This window comes from Chlorocebus sabaeus, chromosome 16 (assembly GCF_047675955.1).
Source record: "Chlorocebus sabaeus isolate Y175 chromosome 16, mChlSab1.0.hap1, whole genome shotgun sequence".
NCBI lineage: Eukaryota > Metazoa > Chordata > Mammalia > Primates > Cercopithecidae > Chlorocebus > Chlorocebus sabaeus.
In genome coordinates this window covers 61635539-61660884 of record NC_132919.1, presented here as the reverse complement: position 1 = coordinate 61660884, position 25346 = coordinate 61635539, and the positions used below count along the sequence as shown (strand labels likewise).

At 39.0% G+C, this 25346-nt stretch overlaps 1 protein-coding gene across 1 annotated transcript in view; it reads right to left on the bottom strand.

Annotated features, from left to right (window-relative positions):
- Positions 1-1355: 1355 nt before the first annotated feature.
- GNA13 (G protein subunit alpha 13) overlaps positions 1356-25346 on the bottom strand; it is a 46826-nt gene continuing 22835 nt past the window's right edge. Inside the window, exons 3-4 of the mRNA XM_008012068.3 lie at positions 9154-9204; positions 1356-5445 (exon numbers count right to left, since the gene is read on the bottom strand). Of these exons, the coding sequence (XP_008010259.1) occupies positions 4873-5445; positions 9154-9204 (624 nt within the window). The 3' untranslated portion in view covers positions 1356-4872. The remainder of the gene's footprint in view (positions 5446-9153; positions 9205-25346) is intronic.

Here is a 25346-nt window from a genome sequence, read left to right as displayed (position 1 = left end):
GGCAAATGTTTTGCAAAATATGTACAAAAGTAAAAAGCTGTCATGAACTAGCAACTCATTTTATAAAATCAAACCATTCTTTCCACTTTTAGACCTCCTTTAGAAATAATTTATTGCCCATCCTGAACTAAAGCACTGACAAAAAAATGTACAATTATCAGATAATGTGCTTAGTTCCTGGAAAGTTATAAAAAGACATATGTTAAAAAAAAAAAAAAAAAAACCCTAAGCCACAAGTATTTTATAGAGCTAATACAAATCATGTTTAGTTAGGTACAGTATCTATGGGGTTATTACAAAATATACTTTCTAAGGCTTCTTGTGGTCAATGAGCTCTCAGCAGAGTAGAGTAGTTTAGAAAAGCCATTTCAAACATTTTGCGGTTCTGCCTTCAAGTAAGAGGTAAAAGGTAAATGGCACAGTTCGTTGCACTGTTGCATATACTTTGCAAGAATTAATCTCTACCCCTTTCTTTCCTAGTACCATCAAATAGGCATGATTAAGGACAAATTTATCATTTACTATGGTAAGAAATATTATAAACAAGCTTTCTTAATACAAACCAAAGTCACATACCAAGTAAGTAGTATATGACTTTCAGTAATATTCACTGACTGAAAATTCATGCACAGTGAGTCCCAGCACACGCTGATCCATCTGTAAACTTCCATCATCAACAGCAGATTTGAATAAGTCACAAAACTCTCCTTATCAAGCCATAAAATACTGCCGTATCATTCATGCTTTCAAAACAATGTTCCATATAAGCTCACGCATTTGAACCCAGATGGTGAGACCTGAACGCTGCAAGAGTGAACATAACTTAAATGCTAACTATACATTCAAGTACAGACATAAGAATGCTAGTGGTACAAACACTGTACTCCAAATAATGCTGTTAATCACCTACCAGCCTAAGGCTAGTATCTCCTTGATGGAACCTGAAAAAGCCATAAAGTCCAACTTGTTTAAAATGTTCAGACTTAGACTTACACTTCAAACTCTAGTATACATTTACTAAGCCCTAACCTCGTACCATAAAAAAGTGGGCATGTGCTATATTTGAGACATGCAGACACACCCACACCCACCCAATCTCTCCCCTCCTCATGTTTACTAGACTGAAAAGCCACCCTGTATCCTATCCTCAAAAACAAACAAACGAAATCAGTGCTTTTAGTCAAGCAGCACAACACAAGGATGGATCATCTGTGATTAACAGAAGTGAACACCTTGAAATGATGGCAGAGAGACAAACTAGGTACTAAGTCAGATTTCTAAGTGAAAAAGACATGAGCAAAACTTCTGATCTTAATTTCTCAAATCAAACTAAAATAAATGAAATGGTAACAGAGTGACTTTCTCTAAATTTATTAGGGAGTTTGTTACAAACGTTTGGGCTTTACAGGCACGATTTCATGGATTCAAACAAGAAATTAACACTGATATTTAGCCTTCTCATGATATACACAGAAATAACATTGCTACAAACTGCAATGGAGAGAATCTTGTTTCAAATGGCTTGGTTTGGGGTTTTGTCTAAATGTATCATTATATAATGAAAGCACCAATTTGAGGGTTTCTCAGTGATTTGAATTTTAGGACATAACAGTCTAACATGGTAACTTTACTCTTCGTATATAAATAAGGCATAATCGGATGTGTAATAATGCTGAAAATACATTTTATCAAAAGCATAAATACAAGTATTTGGGTACACACTGAAAGTTAGGACTTACCCATTTCTTCTCACAAGAAACGATAAGGGCATATGGTATCTGTTGAATCTAAATCAGCACTTCTAATCATTTCTGGTATTAAGGTGATCTTATTTCCTTCTACTTTAAACCAACCACTGCCACCAATTGAATAAGGATTTCCCTAAACAGCCTCAATTTGAGAGACTAACCAGAGGACCTTCTCTATGCAAATCACATGCCAATACACCTTAAAATAAGACAAAGTGAATGATTTGTTTCATTCCACATTTGCTTTCTTTGGTTGCAGAGCAATCCAGCGCCCTTTCCAGATAATAAAACTGCAATGAAGATTTCAATTTAATATTTGGCAGACAGCAACTATGGAGGTTATTAAAAATATTAAAGGGGCAGAGGCATGCTTTGAATTACTCACATTTTCAGAAAACATTTGACAAAACCCTTTCTCTATAAAAGTTATGGTCTAAATTTGTTTTATAAGGCAACTGTGTATACATTTCTTCAAGGTCAATGAAGACACTTGTGTGGTATTTCTTCAGAATTAAATGAGAAGGCATTCAGATTTAAGAACAGAATGTAATACAGGATTAGGCACATTTTATTCCAAATCATAACCATAAAGATTTAGAAAATCAAATACATCAAAGAACTTTATATCCAAATTACTTTTTTAGAGACTGGGGTAAGTTGGCATAGTGAAAATTATGAGCACCTTTTCAATTCTGTTCACTAAATTTCGTCTCTCTCTCCCTATAGTGGTATTTCAAAAGGATTCTATTTTCATGATACAGGTAGAAGACTCCTTTCAAATGGTTTGAAAATAAAACATATAAAAAAATGTGGACTAAAGCCTTTAGATTGAACTTAAAGTTCTACTGACTGTCAAAACAAGCCCAAGTTGAATATAAGTAATTCACTGCCTCAAAATATAGTCTAGATTTTAAAAGAATGTTGATTCTGAGACATTACATGCAGCAGGGAAGAAAACTGCAAATGCCCAAAATAACACGCTATCTATTTGGTGTTTTAACACTTCTTGGTGGTAAGTCAAAAGGGGGAAACTTGGTGATTTCTGCTTTGTCTGGCAATATCTATGGTTCATATCACAGATCTTAATTATGACTTCAGTAAGATGAAGTGTCCTCTTTCTATAGGGATCTAACTTGAGCCCTCACCGGAGTCAAATGTTTTTGGCCATTCAATTTGCTAAATGTATGGGTAAACTCTCCACTGAATAGTCCAAATGTTACTGTGCACACATTCCGATATTCATCAGCACTGCGGTTATGTTAACTTTGTGAATTTCAGCAATGTATTCTTTTTGGCAAGAAGCACTAGATGTAGAACTATTCAAACATGCATGAATGATACCATGAACACCTGCATCACGGTGCCAGGCTACGTATGTGTAGCTCATGTATTACCATGGCATGAAAACACTGGAAGTTATATGGATACAATGATAGTGGAAGTTCAAATGTGAGAAAAGTCAGGTATGTCAAGAACAATCCCTGGTTAGTTTACTGAAGAGCCCCACTCTCGTATCAGACATCAAGACAGAACAGCCACTGACTTGGAAAGGCTGGGTGATCCATAACGACCAATCTTTCAAGGACCAATAAAATACCTGAGTACACAGTCAGCTATACAGTAAAACGACAGATATCACAGTCTTAAAATTTTCAGGAAAAGTAGAAAAGCTGTCAGACTTTTCAAGCTGTTGCCAGCCTTGGACTTCTGTTTCTCTGATCTAACTGTAACACTACATACAGCCTACACAAGATAGTATTTCAGTACTGCAAAGCAGCCATTCTGATGAGTTCACTATGAATGTATCTGCAATCACAAAGCTACTTCATCGACACATTTTAATTTGGTAAGCAGTGGGGGGGGGGTGTCAATGTAATCATCTTCAGGTGCGAACTAAAAAAATTCCTACTTATCCTTAGAAGCATCCTTAAAACATTTAAAATATACCTCAAAAAAGCTGGACTTTCATAAACAACAATTATACAAATGTATACATACTGTATCTTTTAGAGACACACCAAGAATGAACAGGAATCTCAAATAATGCCTTCTTGAATAGTTTGACAGAAAAATACTGCCCTTGGCAAGCTCCAAATAAACAAAACAATCCCACAAATGCCACAGTGTGGAGCTGATGGGACTGGACAGGACAGCAAAAGATAGATGTTTGTGATGATACACAATGATTTCCTACAGTAAGGACTGGTCTTTACTGACCAACTGAGATAGGGCTTAAAAGTCAACTATATGACATTCTGGAACAGGTTAAGTTTATTTAGAAAGTTCTGTTACCAAGTTGCTTGCAGTTTTTAGTTGCTGCTATGGCCAGAACGTTTCACATATGGTACATTAAACTATATGATAATTAAATATGAGAAAGGCAAATTCTATTTCACTCATTACGTTTGACCAAAACACGGTAAATAGCATTTGCTTGCCTTTTGCTCTCCCGTACCACCTGTGAATTCTTCATCAGCATCAGACCAAAGACCTTATGTTAACTTGAAAACACGAAGAACATTACCTTCAGAAACACAGAAATCTAAAAGCAAAACAGCTGTTGTGTACACAAGCAATTAAAACATGAACGCTAAACCTTCTATGAATCTATAGAATGCCATTTCTTAGATCAAACTTTTTTCTAATAGCCCTTACAAAATGGGAGGTCACCATAGAGTTAGGCAACAAGTGGCACTGCTATGTGTAAGGCGGACAGAAGATACCTTACTTGCTTTGGAACTGAATATTCCTAACCTCATCCCTACAAGTATTTAAGGACACCTTTGATACTTGGCACTGCAGGAGAATTCAGTTTGAAAAGTAGAATAATTTAAAGCCTGAAATATGCCTAGTCTGAGGTCAGCTGGGAAGTTTTAACCGGACTTGAACAGACGCCATGGTGAAACAGATCAAAGCCTGCATTACAGCAAATCTTGGTGATGTGTCACTCAACAGCTTTCAGCCACAAACCAAAGGCCACAGAAAAAGTACTAAGATTTTCAAGAAGTTAAACATAGAATTAAGATTGTTCTAATTCTGGTTGTAAACTGCTATTTTAAAAAACAAAACAAACAGAAAACATCAAAAACACAAAAAGATATTAAAACAGCAAGTCTTTTGTACATCACTGTAGCATAAGCTGCTTGAGGTTGTCATGCAGAATAGTATCCTTCACATCACGGAAAACAAGGCGGATGTTCTCCGTATTGATAGCAGTGGTGAAGTGGTGGTATAAGGGCTTCTGCTGCTGGTCCCGGCGTTTGTTCCGGAAACATTCCACCAGGAATTTTTGGACGTCTCTTAAGCAGTGGGGATCCCCTTCAAATTCTAGGAAATAGTCTTTGATGCTCACAATTTGCACCTTCTCCTCAAGCAAGTCTGTTTTGTTTAAGAACAGAATTATGGAGACATTGCTGAAAACCCGGTTATTGACGATTGTTTCAAAAATGTTCAGAGACTCTGTAAGGCGATTGGTCAGTCGATCTTCCATAAGCACCTGGTCAAATTCACTTGAGGAAACAAGGAAAAGTATTGATGTGACACTGTCGAAACACTCAAACCAACGTTTCCTTTCTGATCTCTGACCACCTACATCAACCATTTTGAAAGGAACATTTTTAATTTCAAAGTCATATTCATGAATGCCTTTGGTGGGTCTTCTGGCAAGCAGAATATCTTGTTGTGATGGAATATAATCCTGGAAAAGGAAAAATTGTTTTATACTTAGCAATCCAGAAGTAATTCGAATTTTTAATGGACTACTAACTGGACTAGTGAATAGATATGCAACAAAATGACCTTTTAAATGACATTTTCAGATAGATTATGCTTACTATAAAATGTTAAGACTAGTCAGACATGGTGGCTCACGCCTATAATCCCAGCACTTTGGGAGGCTGAGGCAGGAGGACCACTTGAAGCCAGGAGCTTGAGAGTACACTGAGCAATAGAGCAAGACCTCATTTGTGCTCCCCGCAAAAAAGCCAAGGTACATTAAAATGTTAGCAGGATGGGTTCAAAATTTACTACAAATGGCCAGAATCTACTTGTTTTCATCCTTGCAATACTACTCCAAATTTAAGCTGAAGTCTTATCAATTGTTCTCACTCGCCCTCACTGCTATATATCTACCTGCAATTTTACTCCCCACTATTAGCCACTCTTGGTTCTAGCCAGAGTGATCTTCCTGTCTGCATATCCACCTTCTCCACACTGCTCCTTGCTCATCTATTAAAAGCCATGGGGGTTGGGTTCGGTGGCTCACACCTGTAATCCCAGCACTTTGGGAGGCTGAGACAGGCGGATCACGAGGTCAGGAGATCGAGACTATCCTGGCTAACACAGTGAAACCCCGTCTCTACCAAAAATACAAACAAAATTAGCCAGGTGTGGTGGCGGGCGCCTGTAGTCCCAGCTACTTGGGAGGCTGAGGCAGGAGAGTGGTGTGAACCCGGGAGGTGGAGCTTGCAGTGAGCCTGAGCTGAGATCACGTCACTGCACTCCAGCCTGAGTGACAGAGTGAGACTTCGTCTAAAAAAAAAAAAAAAAAAAAGGCATAGGATCTGATTCCAGTGCCAATTCACAAGGATCACTCCCTAGTTCCAAGTTCTGCCCACCTCTCTCTAACCTATTCTAAAAGTTCCTTTACTGTGCAACCCCACTCACGACTTAGAACTTCTATGTTTTCACTGCTGCTGTATTACGTGTGAAAAACCCTTTCTCTCCTATAATTAACTATGTTCTAGCTTTCTTACTTATTGACCCAAGAACTCAAACTAGTCACTTACTCTGAGTGCCAGCACCTCTGTCTGTGAAATGGAGGTGATCACACTTGGCCTGTCTACCTGGGAGGGAGGGTTGTTGCAAGGATCAAATGAGCTCTTCTCTGCACTCTTGGTCAGTGAACTGTAAGACCCTGAACAAACAGAAGCTGCTGGTCACACAAGTCACCAGCTACTCTGTGATGGCACACTTCCTTATGCAATGTAACTGGTTCTTCCTTCTTAGTCTAGCATTTTTCCAAAACTACAACACAGCTTTCTGGTAATACATGAACAGAACAGCTAATATTTATCATCAAGGTCAAAATATTTTAAAAATCAAGGCAGGATTTAAAACAATGCTCACCGTTATTCACAATGCTGCACTTTATGCCTTTCTGAATAGTGTAATATGATTTTGAAATTTCATTACAACAAGAATACTCACTGTCTCAAAATACTGCAGTGGAATTAAGAACATATATATACATACTTTTTTGAGATGGAGACTTGCTCTGTTGCCCAGGCTGGAGTGCAGCTCACTGCAACCTCTACCTCTTGGGTTCAAGCGATTCTCCTGCCTCAGCCTCCCGAGTAGCTGGGACTATAGGCGTGCACCACCACGGCTGGCTAATTTTTTGTATTTTTAGTAAAGATGGGGTTTCACCATTTTGGCCGGGCTGGTCTCGAACTCCTGACCTCAAGTGATTTGGGACGCCTTGGCCTCCCAAAGTGCTGGGATTACAGGCGTGAGCCACTGCGCCCAGCCAGAATTAAGAATTTTTAAAAAGTAGGCGAGTTCTTAGCTACTGGCAACCAACAGCCATTCATTAAATAACCCTAGGACTCAAGTGTTAGCTTTTCCATGTTTTCTTCTAGCTTTTGTTCACATACACACCTACTTTACTTATAATCAGCATATGCACACAATGTTCAGCCTACCTCTATGTTTTTGCTTAATATTTTGTGAACTGCTCCATATGCTGATACAGTCATACCTCATTTTACAAGACAATCACATAGACCAAACGTATTCATGTGTTGTACTTCACATGAACATTCCCCTACTAGTGGTCATTAAGGTTGTTTCCAATTTTTAGCCATAATGAACAGAAATACTGCAATTAAAATTCTCAAGCACATTATTTTTTCTTTTCTTTTTTTTTTTTTTTTTTTTTTTTTTTTTGAGACGGAGTCTCACTCTGTCGCCCAGGCTGGAGCGCAGTGGTGATCTCGGCTCACTGCAAGCTCCGCCTCCAGGGTTCACACCATTCTCCTGCCTCAGCCTCCCGAACAGCTGGGACTACAGGCGCCTGCCACCACGCCTGGCTAATTTTTTGTATTTTTAGTAGAGATGGGGTTTCACCGTGTTAGCCAGGATAGTCTCGATCTCCTGACCTCATGATCCGCCCGCCTCGGCCTCCCAAAGTGCTGGAATTACAAGCGTGAGCCACCGCGCCTGGCCTATTTTTAATTTTGGACTATTTCCTAAGATTAAAATAATTAGGGATACGATTATAAGATTAAAGGTTACAAACATTTTAATGACTCTGGATACTTAACACCCAACTGCTTTCTAGAAGGCAATACCAATTTACAGCATACACCTACACCAGCTCCTTCATGCTGGCCCTGAGCTTTGAAAAAATGTAATTCCATAAAAATAAAAAGTTCTCTATTATTGTCTCTATGAAAGCTAACAATCTAGTTGGCAATCTAAAGGCTGCTTCACATGAAGCACAGAACTTCATGTAATCAAGTGCTAAATAGTCTGGCAGAGCAGAGTATGTTGATGAGGACAAACTCATACCAGCTGTGTGAAGAAGAAGAAATCTGCCTTATGAGGAGGCAAATGAAGCTGCACCACATTTAGAGAGTAACAGATGACTCTAAGGCAATGATTTTCAAAATGTTCCTAAACAGCAGAAACCTTTCTCCCAGTGAACTCTTCTGTGTACGTCCAATACGGAGGTCAAACAAGCGGAGCTGCTCTGCTTGCAGTGGGCCCCGCTGGCCACAGCGCCAGCTTAGAGCTGCCGGCTCTGAGGAATACCTACAGGAAAATGACAAACTCTCTTTCCAAGGGCGACTCCTCCTACTTCGCGGAGTCTCTTCAGCAGGCCTTCGGAATCTAGCCCTCCTGCTCCGTAACTCAACACAAAGGGGGCATGAATTCGAAAATGTCATTTGTCAAAAGATTTGGAAATCAGTCAGCCCACTGTGTTCTATTTCTGTTTACAAACAAAACACCCAAAGACACTAAAGTATAATAGATAATGCACAATATCATTTTCAAACATAAACTTCTTTCTCTAAACAGTTTTACTTCCAAGAAATAGCAGATAAAGCATTCCTCAAGAAAATGGTAGAGACCTGGACAGTTAGAGGGAGAAAAAAGTGTCATGATTAAACAATATAAATATTTTCATTTTGAAAAAATAAAAATCATTCAATTTTCTGAGCTACCAATCACTCTAAATAAAGCAGGGAAGAATGAGAATGCCATCACTTGAAAAAAAAAAAAAAGAGAGAGAGAGAGAGAGAGAAATAGTTTAATACATAATTTTTCTAAATTTCCTAACATCGATATCCTGACTTCTGCTTTCAAATGGCACTGAACATAAACATTCAGTTTAAACACTTACTGGTTCTCCAAGTTTATCCAAGTTATCCAGGAAATATTTTACAGATTCACCCTAAAAACAAGAAGAAAACAAATAGTTATTAGGGCTTAGAAATGGAAGATCTTATTACAACAGTTTATATTATACTGTCTGGTTGTATACTTAACCCAAACAGACTTTGTTTAGTCACCAATTTCAGACAGCTAACCTTCCTAAAAACATATAAAACGTCTGTTCTGTCACAGAATGCTAAATCTGCAAAGGCAGGCTGATTTCACAAATGCTTTATAGCATCAATATCCCAAGTGATCATCTATTTGGACAGAATTACACGCATGCTTTCTGCTATAACTATGTACCCACAGTGAAGACATATAATTAGAAAACTGCTTTTGAGATAAAACAAATTGAAAACTGAAATTTAAGTGACAGTCTTTTTGTCTACATTTTCTAGCTAAAGTGAGTAAGTTAGTAGTGATGGTAGTTATCTTCAGAGACAAACCAAACCAGAGATGAGGTGAGAATACTATACAAAATCCCCCAGTCACAGGCAGGAACAGGAGTGCCTTGCTCAGGAAGGTCCTGGATAGTGCTGCTGGCTTCACATCTCCAATACATCTTCTACCAAGTGGCCTATCCTCTCTGAGCCCAGTTTTCTCTACGAAACCGCCAAGCAATTTCAAACATCTAAACTATATGAGAATACATTCCTAACATGAAAACGCTTGACCAGAGGACACAGAAAACAGGGGAACTATTTTGGGAAAGAAGGGCTCTGTGTCCGAGTCTCCTAGTCCTCACCCGCTGCGTTTCCTTTCCCGCGGGATTCTACAGCTGCAGCACGGCCCCTGCCTGAAGCTACTTCCAAGTGTTCCTGAAAGCAGCACCTCATTTAGTATGCCCGGGAATCATAAGATCTCCTCACACTGCAGGCTCCGGTTTAGTAGGTCTAGGTGGGAACCCAGTTTCTGCGATTCAAGGAGTGCCTTGGACCATACTTTGAGTAACAAGACTTGAAAGTAGCAGTTATGTAATTTTTTGGTCTCAAGATCCCACAATATGATTCAGCAATGGCACTGCTAGGTATATACCCAAATGAAAGGAAATGAGGATATGGAGGAGAGAAATATCTGTACTCCCATGTTTACTGCGGCACTCTTCACAACAGCCACGATTTGGAAGCAGCCTAAGTGTCCATCAAAAGATGAATGGATAAAGAAAATGTGATACATATACACAATGGAGTACTACTCAGTTATAAAAAAGAATGAGATTCAGTCATTTGCAACAACATGCATGGAACTGTAGGTCATTACGTTAAGTGAAGTAAGACAGGCACGGAAAGACAAACATTGCATGTTCTCACTTATTTGCGGGAGCTAAAAATCAAAGCAATTGAACCCATGGAGATAGAGAGAAGGACGGTTACCAAAGGCTGGGAAGGGCAGCAGGGGTTGGGGTGGCAGGAGGTGGGGACGGCTAATAGGTACAAAAGATAGTTAAAGTGAGTGAACATGGCCCAGTATTTGATAGTACAACAGGGTGACTATAGTCACTAATAATTTAAGTGTACATTTAGAAATAATTAAAAGAGTATAATTGGATTGTTGGTAACATAAAGAATAAATGCCTGAAGGGAGAGATACCCTATACTTCCATGATGTGATTATTATGCATTGCATGCCTGTATCAAAACAGCTCATGTACGCCAGAAATATATGAATCTATTATGTGCCCACCAAAATTAAAAACAGAAAAATTAAAAAAATAAAAATGGAGGCCATGGAAACATGATGTCGTCTCTGGATTCAGTGAGCTCAACAGCTTCTTATCACTTCTTTTTGTCTGTTTTGTGTCCTCATTCAAATTTTATACGAAGCTCAGTACTAGGCAACTAGTTTCCTCTCCTCCTACCTTCCTAAAGGGTCTGGCAGATGAGAAAGTTACCCTTCAATAATTTTTTCCTAACAATTTCAGAAGTGATCAAAGTCTTCTTGTTGTCTAATATTAATGTTAAGGAAAAGATGTGAATTTCAGTCCTTTCTCTAACAAGGAGTGATCTGGCCAAGTCTCTAAACTTCTTCAGGCCTCCATTTCCCCCAGAGTTACATGAAGAAGTTCAGTGGTTCAATGGATAACCAACCACTGAAGTTCCGCCCTGTGCAACAATTTCAGTTAGTTCCACTGATTTAAAGTTAAGTTCTCCTTTCCTCATATGCCATGTGGCTGCTAATCCTAAATCTGCTTTTGTTGTGACTCATTCAAGTGGTGTTGCTTCCACATTCTTTGCTAATAAGTAAACGATTTAAGGTAGTGGGCAAGAATATTATGGGTTTAAGACTCACTTTTCGCTGGTTATAACTTGAGACTTGAGACTTTTCCCAGTTCATTTTATGTTACTGAAGGGAATTTTGGTTTTTGTTTTTTATTTTGAGACAAGGTCTCAATCTGTTGCCCAGGCTGGGGTGCAATGGTGTGATCTTGGCTCACTACAACCTCCGCCTCCCGGGTTCAAACCATACTCCTGCCTTAGCCTCTGGGGTAGCTGGGATTACAGGATTGCGCCTCCGCACCTAGCTAATTTGTTGGCCAGGTTGGTCTTGAACTCCTAACCTCAGGTGATCCACCCGTTTCGGCCTCCCAAAGTGCTGCGATTACAGGCATAAGCTACCATGACTGGCCTGGGAATTTTAAAAATAAACTTTCAAAGAAATTTCATTTCACAGTTAACACTTTAAAAACTTAAGATGTTTTATTTTGCCTTTAGCTTCTCTGTTCAGAACACTACAGGTAACTTTCTAGGTTACTGTAGTAAGGCTGAAAAGTATAAAGTAGCATGGCACTCTGAAAAGTGTTCCAATATTTCTTTAGTCTTGTGGATATTTCAGCTCCATTTAAATGGCATAGCAGCCAGTGGACCTGGGTTCTAGCCACAAGATAGACTTTATTATTGACAAAGTCAACGAACAATATTAGGTGAGCTTCAGTTACCCTTTGAGTATTAGAAGTCTATGAGGTTCCATGAACCATATTTCACGTAAGTTTTACAAAGTAGTGTCTAAGCTAGAATGGCCTCAATGTTGCCCCCACTTCACAAGAATAATTTGTTATAAACATTCTTTGCTTGTAAAGACAAAATGGGTCAGGAGTCCTAAGCCTGAAGGTAACAGAAAAGCTAAGAACAAAAGTTAGAAAATAATTTCTATTAAACAAATTCATAGTCATAGAGAGGCTTAGCAGCTTATCGACCCAGTTACTGAACAGGTGACATTTGTATTCAATGCTCTCTTCTGCACAGCTAAAATATATAAAGGAAAGGATTCAGAATACACTTCTTTAAAAGGATATGGAATTTAAGCTGGATAGCCAAAAAACACACAAGAAGAACTGATCTCCTGTTTCAGAACATACTCTAAAACACCACTGGTTTTATGTCAATAAGAAAACGGCAACTCTGCTTATAGAAAATAGGTAAAGAGGAGAGTCTTAGCAAAGTCTGATCCATGCCTGAAGAATATAACAGAAAGTTTATAGAGATGGGTATCGAATATAGATTTTCTAATAAAAAGAAGCTAAACATACTCTAGAAAGCCATTTGGCAATATGTATTAAGATCTTTCAAATGATCCTCAACACAGTACCACTGAAAAAGTATACACAACTACAACAGTGCTAGTGAAGTACTATTACGGCAGAAGGAAGAGCTGGTTGAGAGCAAATGGATTGCTCCTTGTATTTATCTAGATTCTGGACCAGGGGTCTGTCCACAAACTATATAGCCTGAAGGCCAAATCCAGCCCAATGCCTGTTTTTGTATGGCTCATTTTTAAATGGTTGGGGGAAAAAAATTAAAAGACGATTTCATGACATGTAAAACTGATATGAAATTCAAACTTCAATATGCATAAATAAAAATGTATTGGAACACAGCCACGCTCACCTGTTGGTATATTGTCTATGGGAACTTCCAGGCTCCAACAGCAGAGGTGAGGGGTGGAGACTGAGGCAGTGTGGCGCTCTCATCGCTTTGCACCACTGCCTGGTACACCACAAACTGCACTGACAGTTAGAACTTGAAAATGTTGCAAGTGTCACCAGTATTGCCACACCATGACATTAAAAAAAAAAAGTAGTAAATACACATCCATCCAAATAAAAAGAAGGCCCTGAACACCACACTTTTAAGGCACAGCGGGATGTAAATAATTTTGCTATCAAATTCCATGGTAAAGCATTATTTATTATGCAATGACACCATAGCTATGCTAGAAGAATACAATGTATGCCAACATTTACAGACTAAGCTTTCTTCAATCCTCCTAATCCACAGAAAAGCAACGGTCATAAAACAAAAACCAAACACACACAAAATTTTAAAATAGAATAGCTTATTGTTGCAGAATTTCTTCACCAAAACAAAAAATGAAATGAGACTGCAACCAAAGTGTTTTCAAAGTTTTTGTTAGACAAGCAAGGGATGCCATTTGCCAAGTGAGTTAGTAACTCATGTTTGATTGTAACAGCTGAAGAAATATGGCCTGAGAAAATAATCTTGTTTAAGACTATTGGCCTTTCAGTGATATCAGCTGCTCAGAGTTGAGGACACTGGGAACAACCATCAACTGTCAATTAAGAAACATGGCAAATTAGTTCAGTGGTTTTCCTTGGCTTTTGCTGAGTTTATTACCACAATGCTCAGTTGTTGTTTACTTGGGGAAGCAACGCCAACTTTGAAGTGACTGAAGAACCAGCCTGTATGAATAGACCATGCGGAAGAGCTACGTGTGAGAGTATTTTCAGAGAAGCTGAGAAAACACTAAATGAGTACAACCTAAGCCGGAATATTCTAGGCTGTGTTACAACTGACGGTGGTAAAAATGCGTGGAACAGAAAAGGGGTCAAACATACAAAATGTGTGTAAGGGTTATTCACTGCATTACTCATGAGCATGGACCCTCCCTGTGGGAAACACAGGAATCTATCATGTGTTCCTGAACGAGTAGTGTCAATGATGAATTTAACACGCTCCTGTGTACTTGACCATCATCAGGTCACGAGTTTTTGTCAGAAACAAAAAGTGAAAATTCTGACTGTTTGATGTCTTAGCAGTGCTGAAGTTTTACTGACATTTTTCTGAGCACAGGGATGGAACTCATTTCTTTTCCTGAACAAGAACTACCCGTAACCACTACTGTTGAACACTGAATGGTTTCGGAAATTAGCCTGAGGGCAGACTTGATTTGATTTCTGAATGAATTCAGTCTAAAATTACAAGGCAAAACGGCATTGTTGGTGAAACTTACACTCTGGCAGTCATTTCGACAGCTAGCATAGTTTTAATCAAAACAATGTCAAACCACTTTATATACTTCCTTTGCTGTCAAAAGTTAAAACAAGAATTGAGACTTCCATTCCCATACAAATTCCCAGTGGACACAGTATTTCTAAACTCTAACTACAGTTCCAACAGCATCTTTCAGACCCCTATGTAAGTGCAAAGAAAATTTCCATATTTCAAAATCCATTTATGCAAATGAAGAGCTTCTACCTAACCTTCAAGTGGTTAATCTGCAATGTAATGACACGTTAAGAGGCAAACACTGAGAAGAATCTAACAGAATTCTGTAAGTATCTCTCAAGCAATGATTATGCTCAATAAAAATCATATGCTGTGGCTGACACGGTGGCTCACACCTGTAATCCCAGCACTTTGGAAGGCGGCCAAAGCGGGAGGATTGCTTGAGCCCAGGAGTTTAAAACTTGCCTAGGCAACATACTGAGACCTCATCTCTACAAAAAGTTAAAAAATTAGCTTGGTGTGGTGGCATGTGCCTGTAGTCCCAACTACTAGGGAGGCTGAGGTAGGAGGATCACCTGATCCTGGGGGTTGGGGCTGCAATGAGCTGTGACCCTGCCACTGCACTCCAGCCTGGGTGACAGAGCAAGACCTTCTCCAAAAAATTAAAAAAAAAAAAAAAAAAATCACATGTTCATTTGGCAGTATCTGTGTGAAAATATATTTTTGAGGATGAAATGTGTAAAATCTCATTACAGATCAGAACTGAGGAACATTTGCAACTGATTTTGACAAAAAAGCTAAAATGTCGAATCCCAATAAGCAAAATGTTATCCCTGCAAAAGAATCCAATTTTTTTCACATTCCTAGCCACAAAAACTCACACACAAGTTTATATTTTTAATCTCATTGATAAAAATTGTTACATAAATACATACATAATGCCCTTGACTTCTTCCCTTGGCATGCAGTACCTAAAATATTATACTATCTGACCCTTTATGCATTTCTAGACCAATGATTCTTAATCCTGGTAGTAGTCTATCAGAATTACCTAATGTGCTTATTAAAAATAGATTACCAGGTCTCCAAACAAATCCACCCAATCAAAATCTTAGCAAGTTCCAAGAGAATTGATTGTGACGCAGTCAGACCTAGCATTACTTCAAATCTGGATATATATTTTACTCAAAACTGGATTCCATATTAATTTCATCTTTTAGGATCAATTATACAAACATATAAATCTGTTTTTAAAGTCTTCTAAAAATGCCAAGGTAAGAAATTTAGCGTAGTTTTATCTTATTGTAAAAATAGGTTTGTTTTTTGTTTCCTTGAGACAGGGTCTCAACTTTGGTTATCCAGGTTGGAGTAGTGGCACAAATGTCAGCACAGCACACTGTAGCCTTGACCCCTGGGCTCAGGTGATTCTCCCACCTCAGCCTCCAGCATAGCTGGGTACAGGCACTCGCTACCATGCCTGGCTAATTGTTTGTATTTTTAGTTGAGATGGGGTTTCAGTATGTTGCCCAGGGTGGTCTCAAACTCCTGGACTCAAGCAACCCACCCACCTCAGCCTCCGAGAGTGCTAGGATTACAAGCAGGAGCCACTGCACCCAGCTGTAAGAGTGAATTTCAAGCAGCATTTGCATTCTTCATAATTCACCATGTCTCACAAGAAAACATCAGGCCTTCTTTTGGGACATCTGAATCATAAACAATAAAATTAAGTCTACATATAGCTTCCTCTTTTAAAACAACTTAGACAATTCTGACAAATTTTACTTCCTACTGTACTATAGCTCTAGCTGCCTACCTGTCTATACCCCTAGAGCCTATTTTCAAATGTTCACCATAGTCCACAGCTTTCAAGCTAACTCAGACTTTGTGGTTAAAAATTAATGGACCTGATACTCCAGATTAACATTACTGAACGTGCTAAGAAGTGCAAATGGGAAAAGTTATCGTAAGTGCTACTTATATTTTAGCAATAGGACCCTAAGGAACCTGAAACCTCACTTAAACTTACAAAATTAATTTGCTTCTATAATAGACACTTACACATTGCATAATAGGTAAATAAGCAATTAAAAATGCTTAATAAGCAGCACTCCCTGGCCAGGTTCCGGAGCTCAATGCCTGTAATCCCAGCACTTTGGGAGGCTAAGGTGGGAGGATGGCCTGAGCCCAGGAGTTCGAGACCCAGCCTAGGAAAGAGAGAGAGATCTCATCTCTACAAAAAAATAAAATTAGCGAGGTGTGGTGGTGCACGCCTGTGGTCCCAGCTATTTGGGAGGCTGAGGTGGGAGGATTACTTGAGCCTAGGAGTTCAAGACTACAGTGAGCCATAACTAAAAAGCAGCACTCTCCATCTTTTTATGTGGTAAACAGGTAAAAAACTGCACTATGATGAAAACAGCAGATAAGACACAACAAATAAAAATTATAAGTAATGTGTAAGGTTTTAATTTTCAGAGTTAAAATGAGAGGCCTACCCTGCCAAACATAATTATCATTTTATATATTTGTTAATCGTCACTAAAAACCCAAAAACTATACGATTTTCTATATTTTATACTCCCAAAATAAGACCAAATCACTACTCTCCGCCAAAATAAAAAAAACCCCATAAGATAAAACAAAAATCACATCCAACCCTTAAACCTCAAATCCTTCAAATCAAGACTACACTATCCCTCTGAGTCAAGTCAGAGTCCCAATACCAACATAATTACAATCTATCACTTTATCATCTGATCCCCAAAGGGAGTGATGATCCATAAATACTTATCAGTATCAGGAAGCCATGACTAAAAAATACTCTATGGCTTAGACATAAGACTTTCCATTAAAAACAAAAACAAAACAGTACTCATTTTCACAAATCATAAGCCAAGTTTATATGGACTATAAAACAAAGCCATTTCCAAAGTAAGTATAATTTAAAAAATATGAAGCAGAGGAGGTTCATTAAAATACAGAACTTCTAGATCATACAAGATCTAACATAGTATGAACCCCCTTTTAAGAAAACTGCACAGAAAATGAGATTATAAGGAAACTCATCAAAATGTAACAGTGGTTATAAAGACATACACATGAACCTTTTCCTAGCATATTCTTTTTTTTTTTTTTTTTTGAGACAGAGTTCTGCTCTTGTCGCCCAGTCTGGAATGCAATGGCACAATCTCAGCTCACTGCAACCTCCGCCTCCCAGGTTCAAGTGATTCTCCTGCCTCAGCCTTCCAAGTAGCTGGGATTACAGGCATGAGTCACCATGCCCAAATAATTCTGTATTTTTAGTAGAGACAGGGTTTCTCTATGTTGGTCAGGCTGGTCTCGAACTCCTGGCCTCAGGTGATCCGCCTGCCTCGGCCTTCCAAAGTGTTGGGATTACAGGCGTGAGCCACTGCACCTGGTCTCTTTTTCCCAGCATATTCTTAAGGCTCACTATTTTCTGAAGCAGAAGGAAATAAATCATTTTGTGAAAATCTAGTTTACTGACTTCCTAAGCATTTTTCTACAATTCTGATCTTAACACTAACGCTTTTATGTCCTCTCTTGCCTCAGAAATCCAAAGTGCACCTGTCTTTCTCAAATCATCCAGATTTATACAGTAAAGCCAAATTCCCGCCTCATACCCCTCCCCTGCCCTTTTATTTATTTATTTATTTATTTTAAAGAGATGGGTTTTTGCTTTGTATCCCAGGCTGGTCTCAAATTCCTGAGTTCAAGCAGTCCTCCCGCCTCAGCCTTCCGAGTAGCTGGGACTACAGACGGACCACCACATCCAGCCACTGGGGACCCTTTAAAAAACTAAGAAAATCTTTTGCTTAAATTTCCATGGCGGTTTTATCAGTACCTCCTATGGCACGAGTCAGTTTCTACCTCATCGCGATCATCTGTGTACTTGTTTTATTTCCTTTTCTACGAAGGATTGTTCCTGGGGATGGTTTTTGCCTTATTAGTCACTGTATCCCTCGTATTATTTGCATATAGCGTTAAATAATATATACGTTTGAAAAAAATGAGTATCACAGAATTGGACTCTTCTTGAAACTAGGAACACTGACATGCTAATTTCTCCTTTACAACAAAAGGCTTTCCTAAGAATGATGGGAGAGGCAAAAATAAAACCATATATTCAAAATTTCTATCATTTAAGAAAACAATGCTGGGCATGGTGGTTCATGCCCGTAATCCCAGCACTCTGAGAGGCCAAGGTGGGCAGATCACTTGAGGCCAGGAGTTTGAGACCAGGCTGGCCAGCATGGTAAAATCCCATCTACTAAAAGTACAAACATTAGGCGGGCATGGTAATGGGCACCTGTAGTCTCAGGTACTTGGGAGGCTGAGGCAGGATAACTGCTTGACCCAGGAGGCAGAGGCTGCAGTGAGTTGAGATCACGCCACTGCACTCCAGCCTGATAGAGTGAGACTGTCTCAAAAAAGACAAAGAAAAAAGAATACCACCTACCATATAAGGAAGAAAGGGGTGGGGGGACACTTCACAGGTGACTCTTAAGGTTGCTCATCATCTACTTGCAAGAACCACTGTAATTAGAATTTTCCTAAATGGTGGCAGTTGCCTCTTGAAGTAATGAGCTCACTGGTACTTAGGGCATTTCATGAAATACTTGAGCCTAAAAAGAAGACTATTTCATATATCATGAAAGGTATGACTCTAGATCACTTGTCTTGCTTCAGCACTAGGATGATAGCGCCACAACCTTAAGCAACTTTCAGGTCACCAAGAAAGATGAAAGTCAAGGAAAACAGATCAAACTATCTCTAATTCCTGCCTCCCTACTTCACTCTTCAGTTCCACAACACCTTCTTCTTCCAATCTGCAGCCCCCTTTCCCCACATACACACTTTCCAGAAAGCTACAGCCTCTGCACGCAGTCTCTAGAATCCAGCCTTCCCCAACTAGGTGACAGTTTCCTTAAAGAGGAATACTACAGATTTTGTTTCTTAAAAAGGAGGTGAAAACAAAAAGAAAGAAAAAGAAAAAAAAAAAAAAAAGAGGCAGAGTTACTGATATAATACTGAGAAGTTCACCTGAATGAGAAACGTTAAAGATGTTGGGAGAAACTTGGTGAACACTGAAGGATCAAGGATACTGTTGGGTTGTGCTGCTGAGTCAAAAAGTATTTACCAAGAACTACCTAAAATAGGAGAAAGATAATAGTATCTGATAAAATGCTGAATTAGTTATGCAGTTAGCATGTCATGTTTGAATTCTCCAGCTAGTCCCAACTATCTCCAACATTATCTCCTACTTTTCCCTATGAAACAAGCTCCATGCTCATCTCCTCATGCTTCTGGAAAATTCTGTGCATATTCCTACCTCCTCTACCTAACACCATTTCCCCCACACGCTTCTGCCTCCACCTCCCCTTCTCCTTTTCTGGGGTTCTTACTATTATACAGGGAACAAAGACAAATTTTAAGTTGAAAGACAGCTTGGAGAACAAGTAACCTTATGCTCCATTTTACAGATGAGAAGCCTAAAGGTCAGGGAAGTTAGGTGGCTTAGCCAACAAAACTGTTTTAGTGGCAGAACCAAGAATTCAATATATCCTGATTCTTATTTTTCCCCTACCTCCACTGCAACTTCCCAACTCTTGGTAATCAGACACTTCACTCAGTATCTTTTTCACTTATAGTTTATACCACTCATGGCACTTCTTTATTTTTATATGTAGTCCTATATGTCAAATTTAGACTCCAAATCTCTTTGCTACACCTCCCTGTATCCTAGGATAGCAATTTTACCCTGTACATAGCAATAGCTACATAAACATCTGTTGAATTTTTTGTATTATAACTTCCCCTTTATGACATCCTGTTTCCATCTTACTATTTCTACAAATGTCAGAGTTGTTACAAGCATAATACATTGAACGGGAAGGTTTTTTTTTTTTTAAAGGCAACTTTCTGCCACTAAATTCCACTTGTTTATAAATGTAAATGCTAAAGACAGAAAAAGAGATCAACTCAAATGTACATCGCAAAGATCTTCAGTGGCATAAAGTGCATGACTCTTTTCAAAGAAAGTCTGAATGCTTTGAAGAGCACTGTAGGCAGAGGTTTGGGAAGATGCTAAGACAAAATGGGAAGCTCCTACTCCATGTAAGTAACCATTCAGTGTTAACATCAATCAAAAAGACATCCCATAAAAGAGAAATAAAGTATCCTGGTAGTTCAAAGAAAATAATATAAAGATAGAATTTGGAAGGGGCAAAGATGATGACAAATCTCCCTAACTGCTTTTTCTCTGAGCAGATTTAGAAACTTTCAGAATATTTTTAAACCTGAAGTTTTAGCAGATTCAAATTCAAAGTAATGACCAAGCAGGGCTATTAACTACTCCAAGATTATATCTCCAGATGCTAGTGAAGAATCACAGATTATGCAGAATTTGAAAGGTTTTGTTTTTGTCATAGACAGTATATATTCTAATGATTAATACTGGGAATTTGACAAAGGTCAAATTCTGACAATGAGAATGTTAGGTAATAATATGTAACACACATGTAATTAACTTCATTTTACTGGATTTTATAGGCTATAATGAAGGTCACATTACAATGAAGGTCACACTGAAGTAGGCTATTCAAGTTTGTTTGCTACTAAAATAAAACATCATTGCTTAGTCTTGTAAAATGTCCAGAATTTAATTGCAGGCCAATTACGTATGTACGTAAATGGCAGAAACTTCACTTTGAAAAAAACAAGCCAATTATAAAGAACTAAAGTGAATTAAAAAGTATCCAATTTTGGCTGGGTGTGGTGGCTCATGCCTGTAATCTCAGCACTTTCGGAGGCCGAGGTGGGAGGACTGTTTGCGCCCAGGAGTTCAAGACCATCCTGGGCAACAGAGCGAGAACCCATCTCAATTTTTTAAAAAAGTATCCAATTTTTATGTGTTGAGATCTCTTTAGTTATGAGGCTAACATCACCTATATGCGTCTTTTAAAAGTAAACAGCTCAAAAAATATTGAAAGTAAAACAATCTTTCTAAGAACAAACAATCTTATTACCAAGATAATTAAGTAGAGTTTCTTCTGAAACCGAAGTATACGTGTGATTCCACAAATGAAAGTATAATTCAAACTTAATATCCAGTTTTTCTTTATAGAGAACCAACCAAGTGCTATAAAGAGCAGGACATCTAAATTAAGTACTAGTACACACAGCCTACTACAGACCTAGGCTATATGATATGGCCTATTGCTTCTAGGCACAAACCTGTATAGCATGTTACTGTACTGAATAGGGCAGGCAACTGTATCACAATGGTAAGTATTAGTGTATCTAAACATAGAAAAGTTTCAGTAAAGATATAGTATGAAAGATTTTAAAATGCTACACCTGTATAGGGCAGCGCCCTTATAATCTTATGGGGCCACCATCTGTATGCAGTCAGTCGTTGACCAAAACATCTTCCTGGCACACGACTGTAAATGTCTGCTTTCTAAAATAGCTAAGCCTAATGGTTTAAAATGGTTTACACACTTCCCATGCATATGTTAAGTCCTTTGTTTTGCAAGTTTGGAACATTTCAAAGAGGAAAAAGAATCAAGTGATATGAGAGAAAACTGGAAATCTAAGTGTATTCATACTTAATCACAACTGTGAGGACCTTTATTAGCATAAGGTTTTTATAGACCTATAATATGCCTTTAATTTCCATCAGAGTTATAATCCCAAAACAAATCCAGGTCAAAATGTTTTCTAAATATTCATTAGGCAGGACTCATTAAGCATATGCTTGGGGAAAGCTATTCAATAGCAAAGTTATTGCCTTGGTTTTAAAAAAGACCTAAGAGTTGGGCATGGTCGTGCATGCCTGTAATTCCAGCTACTCAGTAAGCTGAGGCAGAGGGATCTATTGAGCCCAGGAGTTCTACACCAACCTGGGCAACATAGAGGGACCGTGTGTGTGTGTGTGTGTGCATGTATAAAAGAGACCTAGATATAGGCTTTTATCAATAATTCACATACGTATACAGTAATAACTTCAGTCCAAGTTCAATACAAGAGTAGGCTTATAATGGAGTCTATTCAGAAGACTTTCCATCTAGCATGTACTTACATAAAGTTTTCAGCAAGAATTAAATGTCAAACATAAATAGATACAAAATGGAAAACTCTAGGGTTAAGGCTGGTTAATCAACCAAGACTTTTCGATTCAATCTGAGGATATGGCTAGTAAAAAGACAGAAGGTAATATTTGTTACTACTTACACTCAATTTCCCATCCTATCTGTCCTTTCTCTACTGTCTCTCCACATATTAACATAAAAATATGAAATATACCATGATATTGTTTTGCCTAGACTATTTATCTGAAGTCTATTACATGCAATTCCTTAAAGACAGTAAATACAAAACCAGGCCTGGTTATATTTTAAGTTTATTCACAGCTTTGAAAATGATTTTAAAGTTTAAAAATCTTGGAACCATCTTATTTCAAACATTTGAAATATACTACCTTGAAGGCCTTCCCAGTCCAGAGGCTGGCTTACATACAGCATACAAAACTCTCCTCCTGGTTCTCAGAGCTTACCATGGACCAGTTTCACTTCTTTTATTTAATGCCTTTCCAACATTCTCATTTTGCCTGGTTGTCACAAGGGACCTATTCTATTGGTCTTTATGTTGATATTGCCTTTTTGGCCCCATGGCTTTCTCTACAACTTCATTTTTCTCTGGGAAAAAAACACAGTATTAGGCTGGGCACAGCAGTTCATGTCTGTAATCCCAGCATTTTGGGAGGCTGAGGCTGGTGGATCATCTGAGGTCAGGAGTTCCACACTAGCCTGGCCAACTTGGTGAAACCCCATCTCTACTCAAAATGCAAAAATTAGCCGGGCGTGGTAGCTGGCGCCTGTAATCCCAGCTACTCAGGAGGCTGAGGTAGGAGAATTGCAAGAAACCAGGAGGAAGAGGTTGCAGTGAGCCAAGATCGTGCCACTGCGCTCCAGCCTGGGCAACAGAGCGAGACTCCATCTTAAAAAACAAAACAAAACAAAACAAAATCCACAGTACTTGATGTGATGCATAGCGTATGTTTTCAACAAGGGTAATACTGTCATCATCATCATTAGAGCATAGTTAGGCTGGGCACACTGGCTGACATCCGTAATCTCAATGCTTTGGGAGGCCAAGGTGGGAGGATCACTTGAATGCAGGAGTTCGAGATCAGCCTGAGCAAAAGAGCAAGACACCATCTCTAAATAAAGAGAAGAAATCAGCTGGGTGTGGGTGTGTGGTAGACCTGTAGTCCAGCTACTAGGAGGCTGAAGCAGAAGGATTACTTGAGCCCAGATGTGCAAGGCCATAGTGAGCTATGATTGCACCACTGCACTCCAGCCTGGGTGACAAAATGAGACCCTGCCTTTAAAAACAATTTTAAAAAATTACAGCATACTTAAAGTACCACCCGTCATGCCTTTCTGTTCAGTTCAGGAGGAGTAAAATGTTTAGTTCATGAGGAACAAAACTTATAGCCAACAAGCCATTTTCCTTTGCTGTGCAGATATATAAAAATTAAGCAGACTCCAAGTGAATACACAGTTCCAAATTTCTTGCCAGCAATTTCTATGTTTATCAGTTACAATTTCCAAAAGAGGCTGGGCTTGGTGGCTCATGCCTGTAATCCCAACACTTTGGGAGGCCAGGGTGGGTGGGTCACAAGGTCAGGAGTTTGAGACCAGCCTGGGCCATATGGTGAAACCCTGTCTCTACTAAAAATACAAAAAGTAGCTGGGAGTGGTGGCGGGTGCATGTAGTCCCAGCTACTTGGGAGACTGAGGCAGGAGAATCACTTGAACCCCAGAAGTGGAGGTTGCAGTGAGCCGGATCGCCCCACTGCACACCAGCCTGGGCCACAGAGCAGGACTGTCTCAAAAAAAAAAAAAAAAAAAGTCCAAAAGAACTAAAATCAGTTACATCATAAACCATCCCAATATTTGAAAATTTCTTTTTCAAATTAAGTATCTTTTCAGACCAATGTAAGACAGTCTATAATAGCATGAGTAGAACACTACCTTTATCTCATTAAGTTATTTCAATGTTTTCTAGCATATAAGCTACAAAAATAAATTACTGCACATGAAATAAGAGGTTTTTTTTGGAAAGAACTTATTACTTTATTCTAGAAATTGCCTTTTTCTTGTTGCTGCTCACAAATTAATAATTTCCTCTTTATATCAAGTTGCTGTGTTGGCTTTATCACCAAAATAATTTAAGGCTAATAATCCTTTTTTTTTTTTTTTTTTTTTTTTTTTGCGATGGAGTCTCGCTCTGTTGCCCAGGCTGGAGTGCAGTGATGCTATCTCGGCTCATCACAAGCTCCGCCTCCCAGGTTCACGCCATTCTCCTGCCTCAGCCTGTGGAGTAGCTGGGACTACAGACACCCGCCACCACGCCCGGCTGATTTTTTGTGTTTTTAGTAGAGATGGGGTTTCACTGTGTTAGCCAGGATGGGCTCGATCTCCTGACCTTGTGGTCCTCCCGTCTCGGCCTCCCAAAGTGCTGGAATTACAGGTGTGAGCCACCGCACCCGGCCCAAGGCTAATCATCTTAATGATCCAAGTGTTCTAGGAGTATTTCCACACTCCTATCAAATGTTAACACAAAATGTACAATGCAGTTTAGTAATTCTCCTACTACAGAAGTCACAAAAAAAGGACCTTACTAAAATGCTTCATCGTGGAGAAACAGAGAAAAAGGTTTTAGTTGTATGTTTAGTATTTATCTTATTTTTTTGAGACGGAGTTTTGCTCTTGTTGCCCAGGCTGGAGTACAATGACACGATCTTGGCTCACTGCAACCTCCACCTCCCTGGTTCTAGTGATTCTCCTGCCTCAGCCTCCTGAGCACCTGGCATTACAGGCATGCACCACCA